Source organism: Cololabis saira, chromosome 20 (assembly GCF_033807715.1).
Source record: "Cololabis saira isolate AMF1-May2022 chromosome 20, fColSai1.1, whole genome shotgun sequence".
In the NCBI taxonomy this organism is placed as follows: Eukaryota; Metazoa; Chordata; class Actinopteri; order Beloniformes; family Belonidae; genus Cololabis; species Cololabis saira.
The window spans coordinates 12758022-12770605 of NC_084606.1; the positions used below are offsets into that span (position 1 = coordinate 12758022).

Here is a 12584-nt window from a genome sequence, read left to right on the forward strand (position 1 = left end):
TATCCAGTTAAAAAATGAGAGTGAGAAGCTTCAAGCAGCAACGCTTTTTTTTTTTGTTAGTTTGTCTCGGCTGCTGAAAAGTCCATTGGGAGCCGCGAGCAGCTATGAAGAGACAGAGCTCCTGGTGGATCTGGTCGTTCCTTATCGCCCATCTAGATCCCTTTTTAATTCTCTCCTCAGCCACCAGGTTTATGAACATCTGCACCTCAGAGTTGGATCATGAAACAGACTTTTGCGCTGCAAATGCTGGTTGAATAAAATGAACAAGAAGCCGTCAGAGTCGCTCTTTCTCTGATTTCCACCTCCTGACTCAGACGTCTGACTCCAACCCCCGACCAATCGGTGGCCTGTAGTGTGATGACATCACAGCCCGACTCAGCTGCTTAGAACCTCGCCAGAGTAGTTACAGAAAAAGTATCTACTCAGCACGTTAGACCCTCAGTGGAAAAGCGCAAAACCGAGGCGAGTCGAGTCGGGCTGAGTAGGTACTAGTGGAAAAGTGCCATAAGACTGCTGTTCCACCTTCATATCTGCAAAGAAGGGGATGAGGTGTCCATGTGGTTCATACACTTGAACTATCAATGAGGAAAGTCGGCAGGAAAGATATGGGACAAGCCAGTACAAGGAGCACAGAAGAGGAGAGGAAGAAATGACACCCCATCCCATCCCCCAATGACCTGCTCCGGGCCGAACTACAGTTCTCCAGAATTTTTAGACCTTCACGGTTTTCAAGAATAGAATGGCAGCTGGTTGTTAAATTACAAGCAATTTATGACTTTTTTTTCATTCTTTTCTCCACTGAAAACATTGGTTTAGATACTATGCTGCTTTAGGGATTTCCACTATTACTTCTGATCCTGTTTCCCCAGCCATAAAGATGAGTAAACAAGCAGAGACAGTTGTTTACAAGGGAGAAGCTGATCATTTCAAAAACTCAAATCGAGACCTCAAATCCCTGATTACTTGAAGAGGCCATGTGGTGCGCATGAGCACAGCAAAGAGCGAAAAAGAGGAAGTTTAAGCCATCTCTTCCTGTGTTCATAATGGGCAACATGATTATTGAAAAATACGGCAGACAAACTAGGAGTGCTAGTGAGGAACCAGGCAGAGGATCTAGAATATGATGTGTTTAACCGAGACGTGACTACAGGAGCATATTCCAAACCCCAACATCTCCCCGCCTGATTTTCAGACAATAATGATGGATAGAGATCTAAAGACGAGCAAATGTCAGAGATGAAACCTCAAAGCAGATCATAATCCTGTCACTCTCTCCTCCACTTACAGGGCCTTGCAAAAGTATTCAAACCACTTGGCATTTTGGGGGTTTTGTTGCCTCACAACCTGGAATTAACATGGATTGAGGATTTACTGTATTTTCTGGACTATAAGCTGCACCTGTATATAAGCCGCACCACTCTATTTTTTAAAAATAATGAAAAAAAGATAGACAAGCCGCACCTGTATATAAGCCGCATCCGCTCTATTTAAAAAAAAAAAGATATGCAAGCCGCAGATATTTATGTTGTGTTAGATTAGCTATTTACTACATGTACAGAACGATTTTGAACCGTAAATGATGTACATGATTGTACCAAAATAGATCCTTTCCTAACAGTGTCTTTTAAGTCTTTTATTATACTTTGCTGATTAAAACGGGACAGGACCAAGAAATAAATAACCAGTATTTATTTATCTATTTATCTGTTTGAAATCTGCTTCCACCTACTTCTATCTGCTAAAGAAGAAGTAGCGTATTCTTTGCATTTATTTTGTCTTAGTTTTGATTCTAATTCCGGTTAGAGCGCCCGAGCGGTGGAAGAAAAATCCACAGAATAGCTGCACCTTTGTATAAGCCGCATGGTTCAAAACCTATGAAAAAAGTAGCGGCTTATAGTCCAGAAAATACGGTACATCATTTCATTTACAGGACATGCACAAAACTTTAAAGACGGGTTTTTTTGGAAAGCAAAGAAATTGGACAAAACAACAGAAAGAGTCGATGTGCAAAACCATCCACCCCCCTAAAGTCAACACTTCCTACATCCACCTGTTGCAGCAATTGTCATAAAGAGGGAACTAACGTTGCCACAGTAGCGTGGAATGTTTTGAGTGGCAGTTGATGTGTTGTTGCCTTGGTTACGGAAACGCTCTTCTTATGCCAGTTAGTTAGATGTTGTTTGCTTGTCAATAAATAAATATTACGGATCAATCCGACCCTCGATCACTTTACATGGTTACATAGTTCAACGAACGTAGTAAGTAAGTAAGAAGAAAGATGGCTGTTCATAGACCAAGTAGGCAGAGTTGGGTTGAGGGATTACTGCAATGTCTTGCTTTAAAACTTACATATGTTGTTAAAGAGAACTATAACACATTTGAGAAAATGTTGGGCTCTTTTATGCAATTTCTGGAGGGGGAGGATTTTATTGCAGCTTTGTAGTCTACTGTTGTATTGTATATTTTTTATTCTTGTTTTTATATATGCAACTTCTTTATTTCTAATAAGGTCACTGATCACATTTTGGATGGTGGAAGGGTTCTCTAAGTACACAATGTGTTTCCATCTGTGTATGTACATGTTGGTCACTCATTAGCTCCTTTTCTTTTCCCTAAACGCCATGATGAGAATCAGTCAGTTACCACAAAAGTAAAATATACCACTTAAATCTCTACATTTGGAATATCTTCATGTGCCTATTTGTACGTATTCATTTGCCTTGTTCTGTTTTGTGTCTTTGTACTGTAATTGAAAAAGTCAATAAAAATATTTGTAAAAAAAAAAAAAGAAGAAAGACGGCAAAAAGAAAAGGAATGGCTAAGTTTAAACCCTCCGGAAAACTTTCCATTTGACAAGCCGACGGAGTGGCCCGAGTGGAGACGACGGTTCGAGCGAGACGCAACGAAACTTCACAAGGACGAGGGACGAGTACACGTGAGATGCCTGATTTACACCAACGAGGAACAGAACATTTTTAAGTCATTCATGTTTGCTCAAGAGGAGGACGGCAATGACTTTGTCATCGCCGAGAGGAAGTTTAACTACTCCTTTTTCACACCAGGGGCTAACAAAGTGTTAGAAAACAGTTAGCCCCTGATGTCCAAAACCTTTGGTTTTTTGGCCAGACTCTGCAGAACTCAAGAACACAGTGATGTCGTGTCACTCATACCAAGAGTAAAAACAGGCCCAACTAAAGGAGCGTCTCATCCACACCTCTGCCTGACCGTCCATGGAAAAGACCAGGGGCAGATTCACAAAACATTCTTAAGAAAAAAAATCTTCTTAAGTGTCATATTCTCCAAAAAAGTTCTTAAGTATTTTCTCAACTTTCTTCTTAAGAAAAAACTTAAGAATAAATGGTATTCTTGAAATAAAAGTTCTCAAATTTATTCTTGACTTTTTTCTTAACTTTAAGACAACCTTGACCTGTCTTAAAATTTCTTCTGTGAAAAGGTAAGCCTCTAATATCACCTTTATCAACACATTTGCACATGCACAAACAAAGACCTGCAAAATTGTGGAGCGATGCATCGGTGTAGGGAAGTCTCGCTTCAGGTGCATCGACTGAATATAATGAAATGAATAATAATGATAATAATAATATAATATAATTCTGGGATACTTGGCTGCATACTGCTGTGTGAACGGTCTGCTGGAGGGGCATACTGAATCGTTCATTTAGTAGGCAGTATACAGTACATACTGATGCAGTATGTAGCATGTAGTACGTTAGTATGCCATTTCGGATACAGAAATGTTTTAAGAAGTTCTTAAGTAGGAAAAATAAAAAATTTGTAAGAAATGACAGTTCTTAAGACGGTTCTTAAGAAAATATTGAGGAATTGCACTTAAGAACTTTCTTATGAACTTCTTAATTTTAGATTTTAAGACATTTCTTAAGATCGTTCTTAAGAACATATTGGTAAATCCGGCCCCAGCTCTTGACCTTTGAACACAACAACCACAGCTACCTGGTAATATCAGATCATCCCTCACGGTTCCTCATCATCCTTCATCCACAACAAGCTCTTAAGTCATTCAGAGACTTGAAGCCACCTTTGTAACGTTGGAATATTCTCTGGCTGTTATTGTTGGTGTTATGATGGTTGAAATTACACTTCTGTTATTGATAATAACTTAAAAAGGGAGAGATGTCATAAATAGGGAACTAACGTTGCCACAGTAACGTGGAATGTTTGGAGAGGCAGTTAATGGATTGTTGCCTTGGTTACAGAGACGCTCTTCTTATGCCGGTTAGTTACACAGCGTTCAGACTGCAGGCAAATATCCGATTTTTAGCCCATCCAGATTGAAACTGGATGTCTCTTTTGAAGTCTGAACAGTCCCAAACTGCATGATATCCGATTTTTGCAAACCAGATGGAAACCACCTCCAGGAGGTAGTTTCATATCCGATCCATATCTCATTTGGGCAGATGCGTGTCAGTCTGAACAGCTCCAAACACTCAGATCGGATATGACTGTCCCAGACGCTCCAAACCACCCGCCCATTTCCAGTTGTGGAGCTACTCATCCTTTCACAGAGAGCATGTACAATCTCTGATGTCACGTCAAAAACTATTATTTGTAGTTTAAGTGTTGCAAATTCACATTACAAGTCATGTTTTAATAGCAGAAAAAAGACTGCATTTCCACGTAGGTGCGGGTCGCCGCGTCCCCTACGCCGTAGGTCTGCGTTGGTGTAACGCGGAACCATAAATCAGCCTTCAGTCGCGCTGTGAGCCTGAACCTGCAGCCCGTCAGCTCATTTGTTGTTCATTGCTGGTTCGTTTTGTTAACTCTGAGCTTTGTTGGTTGGTTTGTTAGTTTGCTGGTGGTTTTGTTCTGAACACTTTTCTCTGTTTCTCATTTTGCTGGGACGTCGGGTCCCTCCGCCGATCACACAACTTTTGCGGAATGCGTTCATTGTTATGTCTAAAAATGATGCGCAGTGCCGACCCAATCAGAAACGGTACAGATATTTTGATTTTTTTTTATATATATAAAATTATAAAAAAATAAAGGATCCCCATAACCTTTGATCGTGTGGGCAGGACGCACGTTTTGCCCCAAAACCAGCCTGGAGTTCCAGTAACAGAGGTCAGACGGGAGGATTAGAGTGAGATGGGGCAGTGTCAAACGATTTAAAATATCGCACAGTGTATGCCCAGCTTTACAGGTATGGAACAGCATGTGAGCTGGCTCCATATTGTTATTGTTTTTGACTTCACACAATACACGCGCTGGGTGACGCCTCCGCTCCGACGTCGTTGCTACGGCAACCTGTCAGATCAGTCAATGATGTGGCCCAGTCTGAACAGAGCCAGATCCGATTTGGACACTTGCTAAAAACAGTGTGGACAGTCAGCCCTGAAAATCGGATATGAGAAGGAATAAGATATGAATCAGATTTGCCTGCAGTCTGAACGCGGCCTTAGATGTTGTGTGCTTGTCAATAAATAAATATTATGGACTTACTGTAAAGCACTTTGGTCAACAGTGGTGGTTTTAAAAAGTGCTATACAAATAAAGATTGATTGATTGATTGATTGATACTGTAGGCTATTTGTTTTCAGAGCTGGTCCTGGCTATATGAAGACTATGCCTATTAATAGCCCCCCTGTAGCTACTAAGGGCCCCTAAAGACACAAGGCCAGTCTCCATATATAGTATTTGGAGAGAGAGAGAAAATTAATGCATTTTTATTTGACGCCAGATAATAAAAATGTTAAATGTATGGTCTACAGTGTCAGAGGTTGTCTGGTTTTGTTCTTGAAATTTTACCCCCCACACACTTTTTTTTCTTCAATGGCCATTAAATTTCCTCAGCTACCCTGAACCACAATTCATTTTAAGCAAGCTTTATTTTCCTAGTTCAACTTGAATGTAAACCTTAAATTCACAAACCTAGCTAGCTAGTTGTCTTAACATAGTCCTAGATCATCTTAAAAAGGTATTGATTGATGTTTCCCACCGTCATTAGCATTTAAAATTACATTCATGATTGTGTTCTAAACAACCAGAGCCAAATGGGTGAAATCCCTGGGGTAGATTTCAGGCGCTGAAACACTATCATATAAAATGCTACATGCATTTGAAGTCTTTGAATACTCTGATTCATTATTCAAGTTTTTCACCTATTTTTTTGTGTCATTTCCCTGTTAAAAAAGTCACAAGCAATGGGCCTTGAACATTAGAGATACTGAATCCTTTATAGTGATGACATCAACGTATCAACCTTGTGGGAAAAGAAGATGGCTTGTAAAGGGCTGTGTGTTGTTGAAAGATTTACAGAAACCATGTATACATTTTATGAGCTCCCTTAATGTAAAGTGATAATACTGGCCCATAACAATTAACCCATTATAATAACACTTACTACCTTCTGAAACAAGAGTTACCCCTATAATAACAGATATTAGTGACCAAAGTAAAGAACAACTTGCCTGTTGAATAAGCTTGCAAAAGGTCCCGGTTTCTTTTGCCTTCCATCCTCCTGTTGCATGGAAACCGAACCTGGATGCAGTCGTGCAGGGTTTCTCAAATGTCTGGGATCTCCTGGTGAGGAAGATAATGTCACATCTGAGAAGTCAGCCGTGCCGCTGTCATCCGTCTCCAAGGTGACAATAGCGCTGGAGTCAGAAGTGACGGTGGAATCCAAGATGTTTTCATTTGACACCGAGAGTTCTGTGCTCAAACTGGATACGCTGCACATGGAGATGACGTCACTGTGGTTTAAGGCTCCACCCCCAGTAACCGAGCCCGGGGTGGCCGATAATCTGGGAGTGGGGCTTAAAAGTCGAATGGAGTCATAGTTACTTCGGGGAAAGGTGGAGGATTTACGTATGGTGTTGTTGTCACATGGCTCATCATCCAGGGGTAAAGTGGCCGGAGTGTCTCGACTTGAGTCCAGGATAAAGCCTCTGTGACCGGCTTGTTGGTGGTGGTAGATGAGGAGGTCTGGGGGGTTGATCTCTAGTGTGGGGATTCCTGAGTCCTGGGAAGTCAAGCTGTGGCGGTCTGCATCCAGGTCTGAGTAACTTTTCTGGGGACTGGGGTAGATGGGGGTGGAGGAGCAGGATGGCTTATAACTGGGAAGGACCGACTCACAACACGAGGTGGAGCTGGGCTCACGCCTGCCGTGACCACGGACGTCAGAGGCCGGCTGCTCTCTGCCCACAGATCCATTTTCCACGATGGCTCCTCCAGACACACCTTCAAAGAATAGAACATTCACTTTTAAACAACACATCAATTACAAGAAGTTAAAGTTTTATATAAAAATTGCAAAAGTAAAGACATCCGGTGTCTGTAAAATGCCAAAATACATATTTATAGCAAACTACAGCCAACTGATTATTCCCACATTCACCACGAAACAGAAATGGCTGCAAAATATAAAGAAACAACTACACAACAGAGGAACGCTGAAGATAATATTGTTTCCACCTCTGGATACAGTAGCAACAAAGTGGCACAACATGGCAAAGATTAGTTACACAAAGGCAATAACAACTCTACACTAATGAAAACATGTTTAGGAGTATTAGATTTTAAACAATCGAGCTTTGACTAATTATTCTAGTGAGATCAAAGAAGAATGGACCATCAAGATCTCTTTATTGAGGACTAAAGATAAGCTATTGATCAATTCTCTATTGACCAATATGTTTCATAGAGAATCAAGTGACTTGACATTTTATGAAAATATACTGGGAGAACTTTTAAAACCAAAATAAGGATGATGAAGAATAATGATAAATGAGTGGACGCCTGGTTTCATAAAATGTCATGCAAATGCACAAAGACGGAAACTAAGCAATGAAAATCACCGAAGCTGAGGAAAAGGCCATGCCCCGGCTTGTAAACATTGACCAAGTAAGCAAAACATTTACATAAGATTGGGTTACGAAGAGTCCCCTCTGGCAAACAGTGTATGGTCTTTTGATGAACATCCGTCCATTTGCTAGTGAAGCTTCATAATTTAAGATTAAAGCCACATATGAGTTACTCTTTCATGCATTTATTTATTTTATGCTTACATGTTTTAAAATAAATTTGTTCTCAATTAAATAACTTTCTGCATGTCATTATGTATGAATGGAAGGACGGATTTGATACCATTAAACATTTTTCCTAATCTGCCAGGACACTGGATCTCTGTGTATGGAAGCTTTGACGGGTGAAATTTAATCCCATAGTAACGGAGCTGCAACTGGAGCCTGGAATGTAATGAGAACAGGGCCCCAGAAGGGATATGTGACGCCTGCAGGGCCAGATATGAAGCTAAACTATACACAAGTGTGTTTGCGCTGAATGCCAACTTAACAGACCACATTCCTTGGTATTGTAACTCAAGAGGGTGAAAACAATTAAAAGTTTAAATGTAAAAAGGAGAAAAAAAAAATCTTATAGTATACATTTAAAAATCTCAGCACTGAGTCGAGTTTTTTCCAAATCATTAACACACCAAGCCAGATTGTTAAAGAGCTCTAAACCCCGACCTGCAGGTTGTCATGTGAGCCTGGCAGACTTTGTCCCAAAACACAGCAACAGGTTGTTCCTGTACCACAATAATCTCCAACCATGGGTATTTGTGCTATTATTAATGCTATTTATGACTGAAAATGTTATTCAGAACGTTTTTAACACTTCCCATGAGTGTGTTTGTAGTGAAGAATTGAGGCCACACAAAAGGAGACAGTTGTTTCTCTGGTAATGTTTGGACATAACCCTGACCTTGAGCCTGATAGAACCACGGTTTAATATCAAAAGGCTGACAAGCAAGTTCAGCCACATTCCTCTTGAGATTGACGGCATGACAGAAGTTCAACCCTGGGCCAAACTCCTACGTGGAGCTCTCAATGCGTTTCAGGGAAAAAAGAAACTAGATTCATTTTGAATTTATAAAATCACATCCTACTTAGTAATACTGTATTTGACCCGGTCTTTGTACGTTTTGACAGTATAGAAACATAATTCTCGTCACTTGTGTGAAATAAGACCTGGAAACAGGCATTGTGGCATAGAATTGTAAAATTGGTTTAATTGGTTTAATAATAACATCAACATTAAAAGCGGAAAGACACAATTAAACAGTAAATAACAAATAAAATTAAATAAAATGATAAGAAAAGGAGGTAAAATAACAAAAAGCACAAGTTGTTAAAAAGTAAGGGCAGTAGAATACAGCAGGTTCATCTCATTCTTACAATGGCAAGAATTACGTTTCTATACGATCAAAACGTACAAAGACCGGGTCAAATATATTATTACAAAAGTAGTTTGTAACAATTCCTATGGTGAATTAAACCAATTACGCGGTTATGATGTTACGAGAATAAAGTCGTAATATTATGAGAATAAAGTCGTAATGTTACGAGAATAAAGTCGTAATGTTACGAGAATAAAGTCATAATATGTGAATAAAGTCGTAATATTATGAGAATAAAGTCGTAATGTTACGAGAATAAAGTAATAATGTTACGAGAATAAAGTCATAATGTTGTGAGAATAAAGTCGTAATATAACTAGAATAAAGTCATAATGTTACGAGAATAAAGTCATAATGTTGTGAGAATAAAGTCGTAATATTATGAGAATAAAGTCGTAATATTATGAGAATAAAGTTGTAATATTATGAGAATAAAGTTGTAATGTTGTGAGAATAAAGTCGTAATATTATGAGAATAAAGTCGTAATGTTGTGAGAATAAAGTCGTAATGTTACGAGAATAAAGTCATAATATGTGAATAAAGTCGTAATATTATGAGAATAAAGTCGTAATGTTACAAGAATAAAGTCATACTATTTCGAGAATAAAGTCGTAATATTACGAGAATAAAGTCATAATGTTGTGAGAATAAAGTGATAATATTATGAGAATAAAGTGGTAATATTACGAGAATAAAGTCATAATGTTGTGAGAATAAAGTCGTAATATTATGAGAATAAAGTCGTAATATTATGAGAATAAAGTCGTAATATTATGAGAATAAAGTCGTAATGTTGTGAGAATAAAGTAGTAATATAACGAGAATAAAGTCATAATGTTAAGAGAATAAAGTCGTAATATAACGAGAATAAAGTGGTAAGATTACGAGAATAAAGTCTTAATGTTGTGAGAATAAAGTCGTAATATTATGAGAATAAAGTTGTAATGTTGTGAGAATAAAGTCGTAACATTTTGAGAATAAAGTCGTAATATTATGAGAATAAAGTTGTAATGTTACGAGAATAAAGTCATAATATTACGAGAATAAAGTCATAATATTATGAGAATAAAGTTGTAATGTTGTGAGAATAAAGTAGTAATATAACGAGAATAAAGTCATAATGTTACAAGAATAAAGTCATAATGTTACGAGAATAAAGTAGTAATATAACGAGAATAAAGTCGTAATATTATGGGAATAAAGTCATAATGTTACGAGAATAAAGTCATAATATTACGAGAATAAAGTGGTAATATTACGAGAATAAAGTGGTAATATTACGAGAATAAAGTCATAATGTTGTGAGAATAAAGTCATAATGTTGTGAGAATAAAGTCGTAATATAACGAGAATAAAGTCGTAATATTATGAGAATAAAGTCGTAATATTATGAGAATAAAGTCATAATATTATGGGAATAAAGTCATAATGTTATTAGAATAAAGTCATAATGTTATTAGAATAAAGTCATAATGTTACGAGAATAAAGTCATAAATGTTGTGAGAATAAAGTCATAAATGTTGTGAGAATAAAGTCATAAATGTTGTGAGAATAAAGTCATAAATGTTGTGAGAATAAAGTCATAATGTTACGAGAATAAAGTCTTAATATTACGAGAATAAAGTCATAATGTTATTAGAATAAAGTCATAATGTTATTAGAATAAAGTCATAATGTTATTAGAATAAAGTCATAAATGTTACGAGAATAAAGTCTTAATATTACGAGAATAAAGTCATAATGTTATTAGAATAAAGTCATAATGTTACGAGAATAAAGTCTTAATATTACGAGAATAAAGTCATAATGTTATTAGAATAAAGTCATAATGTTACGAGAATAAAGTCATAAATGTTGTGAGAATAAAGTCGTAATGTTACGAGAATAAAGTCGTAATATTATGAGAATAAAGTCGTAATATTATGAGAATAAAGTCGTAATATTATGAGAATAAAGTCGCAATATTATGAAAATAAAGTCGTAATATTATGAGAATAAAGTCGTAATATTATGAGAATAAAGTCGTAATATTATGAGAAAAAAGCCGTAATATAACGAAAATAAACATACTACTATCATTGTATATTCCAACTTTATTCTCGCAACATTACGACTTTATTCTCATAATATTATGACTTTTTTTTCTTTTTTGTCTTAGTTTGGCCCTAATACTCCGTCGTACTTCTGGACCCAAGTGAACCAAACCAGAGACGTTTTATAAACTGTATAGAGTATATTTGACAAAACCAAAAACTGTATAAAAATGAACATGTAGTGCAATTTCAATGTGAATAAGTTGAAGCCTGATTTATAGTTCCGCGTTACAACGACGCAGAGCCTACGGCGTAGGCTCTGCGTCGGTGTAACGCGGGACCATAAATCAGGCTTGAGACGCAGCCACCTACCGCGGCGGGGGTCCCTGCGGGGGTCCCGGGTGGTGCCCTGCATCCCCCCGGCTGCAGCTACAGGTGTCCGCCAGGTCGCCCCTGGCCGCAGAGCTCCATGCTGATGCTGGTGCTACTGCTGCAACATCCCCGCACTGGCTCTTAATGCACAAAACCCGCACCGGACTGGATAATATTCCGCCCCCTCCGGGACTAAACAGCGCGGTTCCTGCTGCTCACTCGGTGCACTTGCTGCATCATTTCCTCTCCAAAGATGTCATCAGCGCTTCCTTCTCTTCTCCAACTTCAATTAAAATACGAAGAACACTCTTGTATTACTCCCTTGAAATAAAAAAAATTAAAAAATCTTCTAAAATCTATATGAATAATCGGATTTAAATAGTTTGGCTTGAATATCTAGTTTCATACCTGTTTGGCTGCTTCCGCCGCCATTTTAAACCAAACTTGTACAGAGTTATAATCGAGTCCAGAATAATGATCTTCGATCCATTCACCTGGACGCCAAGGCATTAGTAATCGATATGGACACCTACACACACAACAGGTTCACTGTTGACAAATTGTTAAAGTGTTGCGTCTTCAAGTAATGTTTAAACAAAATCAAAAGAAAATTCATATAATAAATTATATATACAGGACTGTCTCAGAAAATTAAGTTCTTTATTTTCTGTAATGCAATTAAAAAAAACAAAAATGTCATACATTCTGGATTCATTACAAATCAACTGAAATATTGCAAGCCTTTTATTATTTTAATATTGCTGATTATGGTTTAATGGATTATGAGTTTAAGATTCCCAGAATATTCTAATTTTTTGAGATAGGATATTTGAGTTTTCTTAAACTGTAAGCCATGATCAGCAATATTAAAATAAGATAAGATAAGATAAGAAGATAAGAAATCCTTTAATAGTCCCACAGAGGGGAAATTTCCAGATTACAGCAGCAAAGGGGATAGTGCAA

The 12584-nt window shown here is 37.7% G+C and overlaps 1 protein-coding gene across 3 annotated transcripts in view; it reads right to left on the reverse strand.

The window, feature by feature from the left end:
• The window catches only part of tbc1d14 (TBC1 domain family, member 14), a 44430-nt gene extending 32381 nt beyond the window's left edge, over positions 1 to 12049 (reverse strand). For 2 of the 3 annotated variants that reach the window (XM_061709490.1, XM_061709488.1), the window contains exons 1-2: positions 11622 to 12046; positions 6447 to 7215 (exon numbers count right to left, since the gene is read on the reverse strand). In XM_061709490.1, coding sequence (XP_061565474.1) covers positions 6447 to 7215; positions 11622 to 11664 — 812 coding nt within the window. In that variant the 5' untranslated portion in view covers positions 11665 to 12046. Of the gene's footprint in view, positions 1 to 6446; positions 7216 to 11621 lie in introns of all 3 variants that reach the window. The other variant, XM_061709489.1, reaches the window with a different exon arrangement.
• Between the last annotated feature and the right edge of the window lie 535 nt (positions 12050 to 12584).